Source organism: Calypte anna, chromosome 9 (assembly GCF_003957555.1).
Source record: "Calypte anna isolate BGI_N300 chromosome 9, bCalAnn1_v1.p, whole genome shotgun sequence".
NCBI lineage: Eukaryota > Metazoa > Chordata > Aves > Apodiformes > Trochilidae > Calypte > Calypte anna.
Window position 1 is genome coordinate 8,275,860 of NC_044255.1, and position 17,561 is coordinate 8,293,420.

Genomic DNA, 17,561 nt, shown 5'->3' on the forward strand with positions numbered 1-17,561 from the left:
TAAATATGTTGCTTGATTGGGTTTATTTTGTTTTGTTTAATAAAGAACTACTAAAATGAAAAGAACTCTGCCAGAGTATCTAATGAAATAGTCTTTGGTAAACTATATATGGGAGTGGAGTGCTTTACCCACCAAGTATAATTCTGCTTTTATCTTGCCCACTTATTTTTTCTGACATCTTTCCTAGGACCTTTTGGGGAAGAAAAGCTTCATTCACAGTCATATACCCACCTTTGACCATGAGCTGCCCTGAGTCCCAAAAGACAAGTGGGAAGAACACGAGTTTGGATAAACAAATTATCTTCAAAAAAAGCACCCGTGACAAAGCTGTAAGTATGATAATAATGGGTTTATATAGGCACAAGGTCTCACTTGTAGTTAGACTGGAAACTGATTAGAAAGCTCTTTCCTGTCCCCTCCATTTTTCTCTGAAGAAGGACCATGAACTGTATTTAGTTTGAGTGGATGCCGGTGAATTTACAGGGCAAGATTCTCATGTATTGTGATACAACAGCAAGGTAACTCGGCTCTCAATCCTCCTGGGTTGTACTGCTGGTAATTGTTTAAAACAAAGCTGATTCATTGTCTTTCCAACCTGAGGGCACCCAAAATCTTTAAATCTGATAGTTCATTGACACATGCACAGGTATTCACATTGTATTTCAGAGAGTTGTTCTACATAAGGTCTTCAGTTCTGGTGTCCTGAAGTACATGAATAATCCTGTTGAGTCTGGTGGGAATTGCACGATGTTTTCTGGGGAAAATAAATAAATCCATTTTAATTGGATCTCTACGAGTTTTGCTGTGAGTTTCACCACCAACACACAGCCACACAACCATCAACACTTCATAGTTCAACCAAAGTCACCTTCTCCCTGCAGCTGACTGTCTACCTGGGGAAGCGGGACTTTGTTGACAACGCAGGGAATGTGGAACCTGTAGGTAAGTCCACAAGGATCTGTGCTGCCCGTCTTGCTCTCTCAACCCTAATTATCCTTGGTCAATCTTTTTTGGTTTTGCTTTCTTTCAGATGGTGTTGTGATGGTAGACCCTGCAGTTATCAAGGACAGAAAAGGTTGGAGGTTTTACTCAACAAATGTTTTGGAGATTGTTAGTCCGCTGCTAGTGAGGTGCTGAGGGAGAATTTCTGTTATTATTTTAAGGATACAAATGTAATTCTCTTCCCCACTGAGTGGGCCTCTTACTCAACATAATGTATGTTCTTACAAATGGGTGTGAATGCTTCTGGGGCCATGTAGCAGTGGTGAAATGGGTATCCCTAGCTCTGTAGTGCAGGAGGGTTTTACATCCCATGCTGGCTGCACTGCTGGCCTGCTGCAGGCTTTACCTCTCCTGTGCTTCTTCCCAGTTTATGTGTCCCTGACCTGTGCATTCCGGTATGGCCGGGAAGACATTGATGTGATGGGTCTCACCTTCCGACGAGACCTGTTCTTCTCTAGGGTCCAAGTGTACCCCCCTGCTGACAAGCCAGGGTCACTCTCCCACTTGCAGGAATCTTTGTTGAAGAAGCTGGGGAAAAATGCTTATCCCTTTTTCTTTACAGTAAGTATCTCCTATGAGCCTCTTACCCTCTTCTTGTGTGTTATTATCAGGCCTCTGAGACATGGTGATAAACAGATGACGGGGATTAACAGTGAATCCCTGTTATGCAAACTTCCAGTTTTGAGTGACAAGCAATTTTATTTTTCCCTTGCCATCCTAAGTGGTCAAGTGAAAAGGCAAGGAAACATGCAATGGCTTTATGCTAGCTACAGCTCAAAAAAATCCTTGTATTCCCACTCCTGATGGGCTGGAATACTTTGTACCATTGCCCCAGTTAGGCACGTGAGGAAGTGCCAAAACCTTTCTCTTTAAAAACTGTATGGATCAAACAAGTGGAGGAAAAGGTGTTCCATCTGACCTGATGTTGTCAGCTGATGGCCAAACGCCCATTCTGACAATACTGTCAGTGTCAGTACAGTAACAAAAGGAGTGTCAGTGACAGTGACATGTCAGCCATAGAACTCCCTAGGAAGATCCAGGATGAAATCCACATGCTCTAAGACAGCAGCAAATGTTTTGGGATGATTCTGCAAAGTGGGTTGGTGCCTGTCGTAGTTTTAGTAACCACTCAAATACAACCTAGTGATCTTCAAACTACCAGAGTCTCCAGTGGGGTGATGGCATTGTCTCCATGAGATACCTTGCAGCCTTCCCAGTGAGTGTATGGAGCTGCTGCACTCCCCAGGCCAGGCGTGAATGGACACTGGCTGGCAGCTGGCTGCTCTTCATGGCCATAGTTGTGTTTCTGACACAGAGATGCTTTGCTCAAGCTTCAGCCCCGTGTGAGCAGCACTGCTGTGAGCCATAGTGATTGTTTCAGGTGGGGAACAAAATGTTCCAGCTTCTACTCTAAGCTGTGCCTCTAGGGCTGTTTGGTTTTTAGACCAGGAGCTTCACATGCCTGGACTTGTTTTATTTTTTTCTCTTTCCTACCACCCTCCTTCCTTGGCTATTGGTGTATTTTGGAACAGAGGGACTAAGACTCATAGAGTCACAGACTGGTTTGGGTTGGAAGGGACCTTAGAGATCATCTAGTTCCAAGTCCTCTGCCACAGGCAGGGACACCTCCAACTAGATCAGGTTGCCCCAAGCCCCATCCAACCTGGCCTTGAACACTTCCAGGGAGGGGGCAGCCATAACATCCCTAAACAACCCGTTCCAGTGCCTTAGCACCCTCATAAGAAAGAATTTCCTCCTTGTTTATACAAGGTGAGTATAAGGCCCAGTATATCAAAGCTCCCAGCTCAGTCAGAACTGAGTCAGAACAGTTACTACATCCCAGCAAGTGATCTGTTGTCTTCAGGATTGCTTTGCACTTTTTGTGAGCAATACATTGTAATTACAGTATCGCAGAGTTGGAAATCTTTGTGATATTGCTTTGGGGTCTTTTTCTCTTCTTCCTCCCACAGTTCCCAGATTACCTGCCATGTTCAGTCTGTCTGCAGCCTGGACCTCGTGATGTTGATAAGGTGAGACCAGTGGGACACTTGTGCTTATTGTGGTTGAGGAAAGTTATATGGAAAAAGTCATGTGAATTTATTTGGCTGGTTTGAGAGTGGAGCTAGGTGATCCTTGCACTTACTATGCCCTGCCACAAATGGCAGGAGCCCAACTTCAGAGCTACAGATGTGTAGCACAGATTTGGAATCTGAGTCCTCAGAATAAGAAAGGAAATCTAGTCAAAGAGCAGCAAAACTACTAATCCTGCAATGATTGTAGATTCCGGAAGGACTCCCCATGATTTGTGGGTTGGCTGCACATAAAATGATCATAGCTGTCAGGCTACGTGAGGGGGAAGGAGACTGAGTGCCCAAAATCTCACAGATGGCTGTAAATAGCATATGTTAAGACCTGCTTCCAAATTAAAAAACTGCAGAGAAGGGCTGGCTTGCACATGGGTGTAAACAAAACAAAAACCTTGGAGTAGAAGTCACCAAATAATGAGGTGTTCTGTAGGGTTTCTGACATAATTTAAAATACTCCTTTTATACTTCACTATATTCTCTTCTGAACAGCTGAGGTAGACTCATAATTGGGACAGGTGGAATGCAGGTTGTAGAACTCAGTGCCACAGAGAGAAGGTGTGATTTTTGTTTAGCAAAAAACCCCATATTGCCCTGTAGATCTGGGTCTCACATATGTCCCATGGCAGTATAAACCCATTAAAACAGAGGTCAGCTTGGCCAGATTGGCTCCTAGACATGGGAAGGAAGAAGGTTGACCCTATGTCAGTCTTATATCCTGTAGAATGCTGTGACCTCTGCCATGCTGGGTTCACCAAAAGCCATGTGGGAGTAGGGGCATCATCCTTCAGAGGCTGGGAATTAAGCCTCATTTCTCAGAAGCTGCATGGAACAGGTGGATGCTGCCACTTCAGTTAGCAGGGATCTTCAGTACAACAGTGGGAGATCAGAAGAACAGGAATCTGCAAGTTTCTGTTGTACAGAAAGGTATTTAAACACCTGCAGATGTTCTTGGCTACTGACACTGGTTTTACAGCTTTCTTCTTTCTCTCTGACAGACCTGTGGGGTGGACTTTGAGGTGAAAGCTTTCTCAACAGAGAATCTGGAAGAGAGAATTCGTAAGAGGTAACAGAACATGTGGGTCTGTCCAGCTTTGTCCTTAAAGGGGGTGGGTGGCTCAGTAATGGTTGATTGTTCAGCTTTGACCCACTCGTCAGTGGACTCCAATAAGCACAAAGTGTCACCATGTTGTCCTCTGCTCCTTCCCAGGGACTCCGCACGTCTGCTGATCCGTAAGGTGCAATACGCTCCGGAAAATCCAGGCCCCCAACCTTGTGCAGAAACCACCTGGCAGTTCTTCATGTCCAACAAGCCATTGCACTTGAAAGCTTGCCTCAGTAAAGAGGTGAGGAGCTTGTCTTGGGGCTGTGGACATCACACCAGAAGGCTGTGCTGCTCTCCAACGAGATCTAGACAGGCTAGAGAGGTGGGCAAAGGTGAACCTCATGAAGTTCAGTAAGGACAAACACATCTGGGTAAGAATAACATCAAGCATAAGTACACATTAGGGAATGTCCTGCTGGAAAGCAGTTCCATGGAGAAAGACCTTGGAGTCCTAAATTCTCCCTAAGTTAGCAATGTGCCCTGGTGGCCAATGGTGTCTTGGGGTGCATCAGGGAAAGTGTGTCCAGCAGATCTAGGAATGTTCTCCTCTCCTACTCTGCCCTGGTGAGACCATGCCTGGAATACTGGATCCAGCTTTGGGCTCCCCAGTTCAAGAGAGACAGAGATCTACTGGAGAGAGTCCAAGGGAGAGCTATGAGGACGATGAGGGGACTTGGACATCTCTCCTATGAAGAAAGACAGAGAGAACTGGGGCTGTTCAGCCTTTAGGCTGAGAGGAGATCTTCTGAATGTCCATCAGTATCTGAGGGGTGGGTATCAAGAGGAAGAGGACAATCTCTTTTAGGTGGTGCCCAGTAATAGGACAAGGAATAATGGGTCGAAGCTGGAACATAGGAAGTTCCACCTCAACATGAGGAGAAACATCTTGCATGAGAGGCTGAGGAAGCCCTGGCCCAGGCTGCCCAGAGAGGTTGTGGAGTCTCCTCTGGAGATTTTCCAAGTGTGTTCCTGCTGTTTCTGCCCTGGGTGATCCTGCTTTGGACTAGATGATCTCTAGGGGTCCCTTCCAACTCCCAACATTCTATGATTCTGTGATAGCACTGGTGTCCCAAGGTGCATTTTGCTACCCAAAGCAGCTCTTCCATATGTTACACAGATGCCTCAGATGAGGCTGTCCTGGTCCAGTGCTCAAAGGCTCTGATGTCACTTCTGTCAGTAGCTACTGTCAGGGCAGGCTGAGACCCCATTACAAGACACAGCTGAGGCTACATGAGACATTGGCAGAAGGGTCATGAACCATTGGGAATGGTTGTCTTGCCTTACCTGGCCTCCAAGATTTGCTCTGGGGGGCACCAAAGGGGCTTAGGGCTCAGGAGAGGCCTCCTCCTGGCTGGATTTCTGAGCACCACATTCCCTCTAGGTGTACTACCATGGAGAGCCTATTCCAGTCACGGTCACCATCAACAACAGCACAGACAAAATGGTAAAGAAGATCAAAGCCCAGGGTACGTTTTTACTGTTGCTTGGGATTCTTTCAGGGCTAGAAGGTTGAATGGTGGGAGTGCTAAAAGACACCAGTAATTTAGTGCTTGTAGCAGCTTAAGCATGGGACAAGTCAGGAATTTGTCCCTTCACCCTGTCTGTTGGTGTTTCTTTGCTTTTCATCAAGTAAAACACTGCAGCCTTGTTCCTGCCTCTCAGGGTTACTTGTGTGGCTTCATTTCAAGCTCCAGCATGTCCCCTCTAGTAAGGTCTGGCACCTGCAGAGGGCAAGGCAGGTGCTGGGGGTACAAACCCAGCTCATTTGTGAGGTTGGTGGGAAGGGCTGCCCTGTTGATGTGATGATCCTCCTGACCATGAAGGTGTCCAGGGTGCAGATGGTTTTGCCTGGAGTTTCAGGAACACCTTGCAATGGAAGAACAACTGCTTTGCCAGCAGTGGTGTAGTTCCTCCTGAGGAAGCTGAAGGCAGAGACTGAGTTTCAGAGGAGTTCCAGTACTGTGCCTGTGTTTTATTTGTGGCACAGCATGGTTCCATTCCAGAAGCCCCGTTGCACTTGGACCTGTGAAAGACAGCCTGAGAGAAAGGATAAGAGAGAGAAGGGAAGGCAAGGAGGGAGCAGAGCTGCTGAGGTTATTGCAAAGCTCTGTATTAAGAGAAAGCCAACTCAGTGTTGGTCTTGAATATACTGTCTTGTAATTCCCAACTATTTTTAGGCTGACTTACCTTCGTCAGGCTTAAAAAGATCTTGTTGATCCCCAGATTCTCTCCTCATCAGTGTTTTAGTCACAAGTACCCCATGGGGTGTTGGTGTTTGATTGGAGAATAGAAGCCATTTATCATCAGAGGCTCTTGACTGCTGCTTGGTGTCCAGTCTACTTGATGATGGTGTCTACTGAATACAAATGCATTGGCTATAGGTACACACAAGATACCAGTGACAGGGATAAAAGTGGACAAGCTTAAAGAAGAAGGAGATCTTTATAATGGGAAGAGCAGGCCCCTGGAGGGAAACTGTAGGTTATTGGCTGGCCCCTTGTGTGCTCTTGGCCTTATCTAGGTCAGGCTGTCTGACCTGGTGATCCCTTCTGGCTCTAAATGGAGGGGTCTTCCTGCTGTCCTCCTCATGTCCTCCATTCCTGAGGCTCAGGGTGGGCAGCTGTGTTGTCTCTGAGGTGTATGCACCACTGATTGCCTGCTTTCTTCTTCCTCACCCAGTGGAACAGGTTGCCAATGTGGTTTTGTACTCCAGTGACTTCTATACAAAAGTGGTAGCTGCTGAGGAAGCACAGTGAGTGCATGCTCTGATTACCCTGTCTTGCTCCTTCACACTCCTTTAATTACCTTCCTTCTCAGTAATGGAGGTATCCCGAGCAGTAGCTTTGCAGTTACCTGTTGGTAACCCCACGTGTCCCCCACATCCCCTGTACTCTGGATTCAGCTGCTCTCCTGTTCTCCTAGCCAGCAGGTACCTGCACCCTTTTTTTCAGAGAACAGGGGGAAGCTGCAGAAAAGGGGGTGGTTTGAAGAGAAATTACCCACCAGGAATGGTTAGCAGGGGATGTTTAAGTCTCCCCACTGCTTGAGATCTTTAAATAGAGGTGCAACATTTTCCTGAAAGATGCTGCTGGTTGAATGCTAGTCTTGGATGCTCTAGCTTAAGGTCACTTGTTTTCACACCATTTAATTTTATTTCTTCTGGCTTTGGGAAGCCCATGAAAGCCTTGTTGTCAGTGCACTGTCAGAGAACCACTTGCTCTTTTGCATTGCACTGCATTGACAGTGCACATTGAACTTGGCTTTGCGAGGAGAGTTGGACTCACACAGATGTGGGGGGTTTTTTGTTTTGTTTTGTTTTTTCTGTAGCTTAGGGACATGTTTTCTTTAGTGATCTGGTCTTCTAAACTAGGATTTATTTTGCAAAAAAAAAAATGCAGATTAGCTTGACCTACTTTGGAAGCCTGCTTCAATGTGAAATTAATAACTTTCTGCAAGTGCTTGTTCCTTTCTGTTGACTACGAAGGGAATTTTTCTTACTCATTTAGATGTAGACATCTGCATTGTAGACAAGTAAATTTGGACAGATAAATTTCACTCCTAGCTATCCAAAAGAATGCAATCTGGTTTGAAATTCTCTTGGATGTGTAGCACAGATCAGAGAGAGTATCACTGTCCTCTTCTCACCTGCTGCTTCTGTTCAGGGAAAAGGTGCAGCCAAACAGCAGCCTGACCAAGACACTGACACTGCTGCCCTTGCTCGCAAACAATCGGGGGATCCGGGAAATAGCTCTGGATGGAAAGCTAAAGGATGAGGACACCAACCTGGCTTCTAGTACCATGTGAGTAGAGTTTTAAATGCTCTTAGCTAGTGGAGGGTTATAAAGAAGAGGGGAGAATGGAGGAGGTGCTTCTATCAGGAGTTTGCATTGTAAATGTGTGTGGGGATGGGTCAGCCTAAGCTGTGTGACTTAACCTCGTGTTCCTTCAGGGTAACCCATGGTCACCACTTTGGAGAGGCCTGAGCCTGAGTTCCTGTTCCAGCCATGCATTGTCACTCCATTGCTGCTCTGCCTAACACTTCTGTCTTGTTGTCTCTGGTAGAATTAAGGATGGAATAGACAAGACAGTGATGGGGATTCTGGTTTCCTACAAGGTCAAAGTGAAGCTCACTGTTCCAGGGTAAGACTAACAGGTGTTTTGCTGCATCTGCAGAGTTAAGAGAGGGGAGTGTGTGTATTTCATTGATGAGTGGGGACAGGACAGGACAGTCCAACCTCGAGAAAGGGCACATGGTGTAGAATATCAGATTCTCCCTCTAAAGCATGAACTGCTTGGAAATCAGTCTATCCAAAAATCCTATCCTGAGCCAGAGGCGTTGGATTACCTTCCCTGGATACCTCATGACTTAACAGCTGAAGTATGAACCTCTGGCTTACATTGCAATTTTTTGTTTCAAAGCCAAAATTTATTTTGTGAGAACAGAAGTGAAGCTTTGTGTGAGCCTTGATGTTGGCATTCTTGTTCTCCTAGAGCAGAAAATAGAGATATCTTCCTGCAGTTCATAAATACTGTAGCTCAGGTTCTGTACTGAGCCAGCTTTCTGGGAGGAGCTGATACTGTCAGCATGAGCATCCAGTGCAAAGGAGGACAAATATAGCTCTGGTAACAGTCACTGTTTGCATTTGTATTTCATTCATCTGTCTGCTTTCTAGTATAAAAATGAGTCAATCATTTTCCTAAAGCATGACAACATGCTGCTGCCTTCTCTGGTCCTCTGAATGCTCTTATCCTTTGGCTCTCAGAAGTGGAGGCAGGACCAACACTTGGTCAGGAGTTCAGAAACTTGAGACTCTTTCTCCATGGCAAGAACCTGAAAAATGAAAATTAACTTTTTTTAAAAACAGTCTAGTTGGATGTTAAGTTTTGTAGCAAGTCAATAGTATATGACAAAGGTGATTTCAATAGTGCACCAATAAAACAGCATTAGGTAGGGCACTGAAATGGAAGGGCACTAAATATTCTTGTGTTTTTCTTGTTTGTTTTTTTTTTCTCTAGCATGTTTGGAGACCTTACTTCCAGGTAATTGTCATCTTTTCAGATCATGCAGTCATTGTTGTTAATTTGTCTTTTTATGCTCTTCCCTGTTCCCTTTCCTGCCTTCCCTCCAAAAATAACAAAACAAAAAACTATCTCCTGCTTTGACAAAAATAAGCAGTCTGTGCATTCTGCTGTGAAAATGAGGCAGTTAAAAAATCTCTTATTTTTTGTACATGCAAGTACATTCAGCACATAATGAATCCAGTTTACTAAAGTGGGTATGCTTGGGATGTTTGTGGAGAAGCCAGAGTTTAACTCTCTTCTTAGGGGAAAATTATAATTAGAAAAATGAAAGAATGGGTGAAGCTGGAGCTCAGGGCTTCAGCTGGCCTGAAGTGGTGGGAAGGGCACTGGACCAGGCATGAATGGATCTACAGAGCTGACGTGTTCTGTCTTCTCCCCACAGTGAAGTGGGCACAGAGCTGCCATTTCGTCTCATGCACCCCAAACCTGAGGAAAAGAACCCAGCAGGTCAGTTATGCCTGTTTTTTTTTTTTTGCCTTTCGTTGTTAGTAGACTAACATGAGATTTTACCATCACAAGCCTTTGCATGATTGTTCTGCAGGGGACCTTTAGACTCAACAGGATTCCAGTATGGGGTCTGCTCTGTGTGCGTGCATGTGTGTGTGTGTGTGTGTCTAAATCTCCAGGCAGAAAATAACAGGGAGAAAGGATGCTATGATGAGAGAAGGTGGAAATGAGTTGTTTTTTGTCTTTCATGTATGGAATCACAACTCAAAACAAGGCTCAAGGCTTGAGGAATCACAGCACAGTTAAATCCCATGACTACTGTGCAAAATGTCCTGAATTAAGCTGCCAGCAATCCCCAGCCAGATTCCAATATAGCAAATGAGTATCTACAACCGAAAACACCTCATCACCTGAGCAATGTAAAAAGCAGAATACTTTTGATCAAAGAGTTGGTAAAACTGATTGTGATTAATTTAGTCCCTGTTAGCTTGATGTGGCATTGGCCCCAGTGTCTGTGGTGTGGCATTTACTATCAGTGGGTATCTGAGCGGAATGTCTCTTCTGTGTCAGAAACTGGAAGTGTGGGAACTTTAAAGCAGTGTAAGGAACCAGCCTTCCCTGGGCACGTTGAGGCTTGGGATGAGATGCCAAAACTGCCAGCTGTCTTGAGCATCTGTGTTCTCCTCCCACTTCCTTGCATCCTGGGTGACTTTATTCTCCAATGGTGAGCACACACAGGCTGCATTTTGCTTGCAGTGGTTTGGGAGCCTCCTGTACAGCATCTGAAATGGAACACAAAACATTGTGCTGGTTTTTCAGTGTTGGGACTGTTAGAGATGAGACATCTTGTCCTGCCCTCTGTGTTCAGACAGAATTGTATGGGCTTCAAATAAAAACCCATGGCTTCTCTTGCACTGCTTCTCTCTTTTTTTAATTTGGGCCTGAACTTTCCTAAAGCTGCTATATCTAGGAACATAAGCACTGGAAGAAGATGGAGGCTATGAAAGGAGTTATTCCAGGATAGATGCAGTGTTCTGTAGTAGGAAGCATTGGAGTGAGGTGGCTTTAGCCCATATTGTGTAAGCAATGAGAAGAGAGACTGGTGATCCTCTCCACACTCAGTTGCTCTGGTTGGGAATGAGTTTGCTAATTATGGGTGTGCTGGAGTGGGCAAGGGAAGGTTTCTTCTCTTCTCTTTGAGAACTGTGCCATAGGAAACTCTTGCTGGCCTCTGAGGCCAGACCAGCTGTTCCTGAGGTGGAAACTGAGTCTTGAGCATTGGTCCATAGGACTGGTAACATTGGATCACCTTGGAGAAGCTGCCATGAAGCAAGTGCTTTTGCTGGCATGGCTGTGCCCATGCTGTGGGTTTCACTTCTGTGCTGCAGGGCACCAAAGCTCTGCCCCAAAGCAGTGACAGGGACATTGCTGCACTCTTGATTATGATCACAGATGGGTGACACCTGTAGGAGAGCCACTGTGGCAAGGGGTTTCCAGTGCCTCTGGTAGCTTGCACACCCCTGAAGCATTTCCCCCAGACCTTCCTGCAGCAGTTCCCCTGCTCAGGAGGTGGGCAAGAGGCTGGGCTGGCAGGAGTGGCCCCAGGGTGGCTGCTGAGGGGACATCTGGTACTCACGGGAGCAGAGGTGGCAGCTGGGGGCTGCATGGTCTGGAGCTTTCTTAGATATGGAGAAAAGCTTGAAAACATCAAACAGGGATCATCCAAAGGCAATTGTAAAGACTTCCAATTTTTTGAATGGCCTGCATTTTTTTTTACATGATGTTTTTGATGTTAACAGTGCCACAACCCTCTTTTTTTGCCACAACTTGTGCTCCAGACAGATAAGTCTGTCAGAAGAATATGTACTATGAGGGAAAATGGAATTTGGTCAGTTTTCCCTTCTAAGATCATTTCAAACGAGAGCTGATACACTCCTTTATGTAGTACACTCCAAAGGCTGTGGGCAGAAGACTTCACAAGGGAAATGGAGAACTGCAATATTTCTCAGATCACTTCCCCCAACACATCCTCTTCCCAGAGGCACAGCCCACATATTGTTTACTACATCAAAGTCTCCTCTGAGCTCACTGTCAGGAGACAGCTCTGGTTTCATGCACTTTGTACAGACATAACTTGTGAGCTTCTTACAGAAAAAAGGCAGGTAACTTCAGGAGCTTATACCATGGGAAAGCTCTACAAATGGTTAACTCAAGAAATAAATACTTTCTCTTAAAAGAATATGCTGTAACGCGACAGAAAACTCCTCTGAAATCTGTGTAGCTGACTTGGTAACTCTGCTGGAATGTGGTGTCTGAGCTCATTGCTGGGAATAAAACAGCCTCTGATACAAAGCCGGTAAACCAAAACACTTTCCAGCTTTATTTGCTGGCAGTTTTCCATGCCCTGAGCCTAATCACACTTCCCAAATGTAAGTTCATGCTTTTCAAATTTTTATTCTACCACCTTAGTTCATGAACTCTCAGAAATGATGTGCTTCATTGGTGAAATACTGTCTCATTTGGAATCAAGAGACTCAAGACTTGATTGCAGAGATGGATCTTTAACGAACAGTGTTTAGGCTCTGCAAAAGATGAAATTTTTCCTTGTTGGTTTGTCCGGAAGCTTCTGCAGTGAGTGCATGCAAGAGTGTGTGCAAAGGGAATTTTGAGATCACTCCTTATCTTCTTTTTCCGTGCCCTTTTGTTTTTACTGCTGAGTCAGTAGTAACCAGTTTGTCTGTTGTGCCTCTCTGCTTGCTTGACTGTCACTTCATCTTTAGACATAGCTGGGAGAAAAGAAATAAGTCAAAGCAACCATCTTATAGAGTTGACACACTTCAGGACATGCTCTAGAGGGCATAGTGATAAAGATATTGTTAAAGATGTTATTTTACTGGGGGGTAGGTGGGACATTGGAGGTTGGATGCGGTGCTCTTAGAGGTCTTTTGCAACTGTGACGTTGTGATTCTGAAGTGGGATTAAGAAAGGCCAAGTGCTATTTCTTCCTTGCAGTGGGGTAATATGCATTTACCTTTAGGTGATTTATAGCAAAAGTAAATTAAACCTATAGCATCAGTGTATTTAATCATGCAGGGCTGATCTGAGCATAGACATCCTCAGGAATAGGAGATCATCAAGAACATGGTTTAATTTTTTGAGGGCCAAACTGGGGCAAGTGTGATCAAGAGTCGTGTGCTTTATTTCACAGGAGGTTGCTTTGTGCTTCTTATTTGTCTGTGAGTGACTTCTGAGGCATTCATCACACAGTAAAAAGCAGCTCTGCCAGAGTGCACGCTACTGCAGGTTGCTTTCTTTTCTATGCCTGGAGGAGACAGAAGGGAATGGCTTCCTACCTTTCCTTTCCCATGTTTATTTATATCCTCCTTCTCTTGGACTTCTCGTAGGCCAGTATTTGCATGTTCCATGTGTGCTGGTTTTGGAACTGGTTTTGGCCCCACGTGGTTTACAGACAATTATTTTCAGGCGAAGCAGCTCCTGTCACACTGGCAGTCTGTCTTTTCTGCCTGTTGGCAAAAATGGATAGAGATCTGTTTCTGTTAAAGATAGATTCAGATTGGGCTGTGTATCTTCATGCTTCCCAGACCTTCCTCCATCAGCAGTTAGCCCAGAAGCTCCTACTGGGTTTTTCTCAAGGCTGTGGTCTCACTGTGAGTTCTTAGGTTCAGGGTTTTCCTGCACCTCTGCTGATGTTTTACATTTTGTGGCCCTGTGTCTTGGACATTGGCCTTTGTTTTGGCTGTTGTTCAGCAAATGGTCATTAATCAGCTCCCTTGTTAAACTTGTTTGAAAGGGATGGTTTTGAGAAAGTCATATTTTGTCCCTTTAATATTGAAGCTATACCTGCTTTGTATTGGAATAGTAATTTTCAGAAATTCAATAATTTTTAAGCACTGTAATGTCTTGAAAAATAACACAGCCTACTCTTCATTCTCTACCCGTCCTCTAAAGTTAAGAGAGGTTAAAAGCAAGCTTATAAAGAAAATTGCCATATGCCACAGCTTTAATTATATGGAATAATTTCTGTGGCTGCATAATAAAAGCTTCCAGAAAACCCTCTGCAGGGAGTATGATGACATTCTGGAGCCTTGTTGATCCTTGAACACAGCCCCCTCCCATCCCAAGCCACAAAACAGTGGCTGGGCTGCCAGTTATAAAAAAGTCTACCCATTTTCAGGGTACTGAGTATTTTTCAATGTTATAATGGTAAATAAGCCGTGGGAGACCAAGAGAACTATGTGATGTGGGCCCAACTCCTGCCAGGATGCTCATGTAGCCATTTAGCATGCTGTGTGTTGGTGTCACAGCCTGAAGGTAAAGGAGTGATCTGTGAATGTCATCTGACATCCGAGGTTCAGGATAAGCATTACTGTGCTGCCTCACTGACTGTGTATTGATTGAGTCAGCATTTATCTGCCAGTAAAGTATATGCCCAACTTAAACAATACCTATTTTTCCCCCTCCACCCATGTTAAGTTGGCTTCAAACTGCATTTGTGGTGCTCAGCTTCACCCACACCACTGATGTCACTGTTCCCATAGTAATCGCTCTACTTAAAGAGGGGAAAGAGCAGGCTATTTAAAGAATACAAACTGGAGGAAAATAAAATGTGAATGATGCTTTATGTGTTGGAACTGTTTAAAGTTCTAAATATTTCCATTTCAATCAAGCATGCATGCCCTGAGACTTTCCAGACTTGATCTTGGCTTCTGCAAGTAGAGGAAACCGTCCTTCCTGAGTCTGGATAGACACCATCACAACTTTGTGATCCATCCCTGGAGGCATTTTAGCTAGAGTGGCCTTGTTTGGCATGCTTTTAATGATGCTTTTTTCCAGCAGTGCAGGTCACCACTTGTTGCTCATTATTTCAGCATGGGAGTTCTCCAGGTAGAAAGTTATCCAGACACTGAAGCATCCCAGATCCCTGATGAGTTCTGTAGCATGGTGGCCTAGGTGTGCTGTGCTCCATGACCTAAAGCCATGAGAAGTAAGCCAATGAAGAAACTCTTACTTGCTAAAACCAAAGTAGCTGTGAGAACAAAAAAATCCCTGCCCCATTTTATCACTGCAGTACTGTCTGTTCTGCTTATTTTAGGCTGTACTGAAAACATAGCTGTGCTAGCAAGCAGGATTCATTACAGCATAGTTAGCAAGGATCCTGTCAAAGAAACACAAGTGACAGAGGTCTCTGGGTTATATTTAGGCGAGGACGAAATCTGGAGTATTGTCTCAACTGATAAACTGTCCATTGAGAAACCACCAAGGCCTTTCTGACCTCAGCTGATTTTAGTATGTTCATCTTCTCATCAGCTGACTACTTAAATTTCAGTGACAGGCCAATAAAGACTGACACCATGTCACTCACACACTGTCATTGCTGAGCAGAAGTGTGTGCACAGGTGTCTATCACAGCTGTGACTGTGAGCAAACATAAATGGGAAAATCTCTCCTTGTTTCTCAGTTCTCCTGATGTCCTGGGCTACATTGCCAGAGTGCTTTTCCATTCAGAATATCAAGTTCTGTTTCTTCAGGTGCATGTAAACACATTTTGAGACTTCCTGGAATTCTCCTTATATTGCTGCAAATCTTGTCACTGTTTTTTCTTGTCAGTTTATAATTTTTTGCTGGTGTAGCACCAACTGTTCTAACTACTTGCTGTGGGTTTTTTCCTCTTTTACTGCATGCTGATGACTGCAGGGAAGTCTGGGTAAGTTTCTTCTAATGATATTTCACATTCTTACCACAGTTTTGCGTTGACTTTTTGAAAACTCCTCAAAATCGTACAAAAATCCACTCAAAACAGACAAGCTTAAATCCAGAGTTGGTTAGTGTGGCTTGACAAATTACTGCTATCAGTTGAACACCAGTGATTGACCATATGAAATCAGTTTAAGAGAACATGTTTTGCCTTATAGTTGGAGGGGGGGAGATGTTTGTGGCCAGCTGATGCTCTGTAGTTTCAAGTTTCAGCAACACTATATGTTTGACTATGTACCCATATTTTAGTACCGATGGGATAAGGATAAAGGTTTTCTGTTTTAGTTTGAGACAAAGACTTGTTCAGGCTGCAGACTATTCAGCTAGCTGATAAATATGTATCTGGAGTGGACATGGTTTGGTACAGGTGAAAAACTCCTTGTTTTGTGTCCTGACTTGCTCAATCAACTGCATTTCATACTAGTTAGAATACCACCAATGAAGATGGTGCTTGTGGGAATGTGATCTAAATCCTTTGAAAGGCTAAAGGAAACAGTCTGCTCTGGGCTTCTCTTCTTTCTCCTGTATGTTGGTAAAAAAAAAAAAATTGCTACCATGCTTTTGAAAGACTTGTGTTTCTTTCATTTCAGTGAAGCAGAGCTGGTATTTGAGGAGTTTGCTCGTCAACAGCTCAAAGATATGACTGATGATGTAGACAAGAATAAATCCTCAACTGATGAGTGACTAAAAGAACAAGTTGCAGAAAAACTATGTTGCCTGGCATCAATTAGAAATTTAGGACCTAGGTGTCTAATAAAGTGCGTGTTCTCAGTGCGTGCATGGTCTTCCAGGGATCAACCCTGAGATCAGTGGACATAAAATCATGAATCACTATTGCTTAATAGAAGTTTCAGTTCTAGAAGAATGTATCAAACTCAGAACCTGGTGGTTAATTAAGCTACCAGAGGAAGGGTGCCATGCCATGATTTCTGTTTTCAGGGCTACCTAATTAAAAGGTTTGGTTTCATCACTGATGAGAGCTTAAACAATGGTTGGTGCAGCCTGCCTGGACTTACTTGGTGTCCAAAGATTCCTAGTCAGGAAGGCTGCTTGCCGATCTTGGTGATTCGTTGAAGTTTCTCAGCAAACTGTACAGAACAGATTTTATTTCCTTTGGGTTGCTTTTGAGTTAATGCTTTACCAGACTGCATTGGTGATTATTTTCAGTGCTTGCACTGTCCCCTTGTGTTGCTTACATCCTCTTTCTGTACTATTAAATGTTTTGCATGTCATCTCCCACAGCAGCTGTAATGCTGAGATTCTATGCTATCTTTCCAGCAATATGCTAAACAAATGCATTATTAAAGATGAGAGAAATGTACGCTGTCTGTGAATTCCTTAACAAAGCTCTCTGCATATAACTCTAGAGAACAGCTAGTTCTCTGTAGTCTAGTTTAGTCTAGTTTCCTATATGCAACAGTGCTTCAAAAGAGTGTGCAGTAAAATTGAGGAGGAAATTATGGGGCAGCCTGACCTGAGGAGCCTTTTCCAACATAGAATTGTAGAATAATTTGAGTTATAAGGGACCTCTAAAGTAAGTTACTCCAACTAGATTGGGTTGTCCACCTGTCGGGTCAGTTTATGCTCTAAAAAAATGGGATTGAGTTGTGCAAACTGTTCTTTCTTCTTGATCTGGATATTCTCACTCTGCGTGTAAATGTCTAATGAATTTCACTTAGATTTTGGCTGAAGGGAGTTGCATGAGCTGATTACATTTTCCATGTTAAATGACTGGTGTGTCCTTTTTCTCATTTTTGCTCTAAATCTGCTTTTCCACATCCCTGGTTTAAATTCTCCTGGAAAACCTGAACACAGGGCCTACAGTTATTAAAATAAACTTCAGTTTCCCACCCTACACACCAGAAAATTGAATTGAGGTCTTCCCACTTCTTAACTAACAGTGATGTGCTTTTAACAGAGAAGAAAAGGAGGGAGGCATTTTTGAGATGTGTCTTTCCTCCTGGTGTGAGCCTGCTGTAGGCACGTTGCATTTCCACCCTGCCACCAAGGGCAGAGCTTGCCCACGCTCTGGCTAAAGTTGTGAACTGTAACATGCCAAAGCAGCC

At 44.2% G+C, this 17,561-nt stretch overlaps 1 protein-coding gene across 1 annotated transcript; it reads left to right on the top strand.

The window, feature by feature from the left end:
• Positions 1–239: 239 nt before the first annotated feature.
• SAG (S-antigen visual arrestin) lies at positions 240–16,179 on the top strand. The gene is made up of 15 exons (XM_030456285.1): positions 240–329; positions 882–942; positions 1,031–1,075; positions 1,370–1,563; positions 2,973–3,032; positions 4,085–4,152; positions 4,297–4,432; positions 5,573–5,657; positions 6,871–6,943; positions 7,854–7,991; positions 8,254–8,331; positions 9,208–9,231; positions 9,656–9,720; positions 15,436–15,445; positions 16,086–16,179. Exons 1-15 carry the CDS (start codon positions 240–242, stop codon positions 16,177–16,179), a joined length of 1,221 nt encoding a protein of 406 aa, XP_030312145.1.
• The last annotated feature ends 1,382 nt before the right edge of the window (positions 16,180–17,561 follow it).

Coding starts and splice junctions, on each gene's coding strand:
- SAG (XM_030456285.1), top strand. CDS start 240: ATGAGCTGCCCTGAGTCCCAAAAGACAAGTGGGAAGAACACGAGTTTG. Junction 5,658..6,870: donor AAAGAAGATCAAAGCCCAGG/GTACGTTTTTAC, acceptor TTCCTCACCCAG/TGGAACAGGTTGCCAATGTG. Junction 9,232..9,655: donor TTTGGAGACCTTACTTCCAG/GTAATTGTCATC, acceptor TTCTCCCCACAG/TGAAGTGGGCACAGAGCTGC.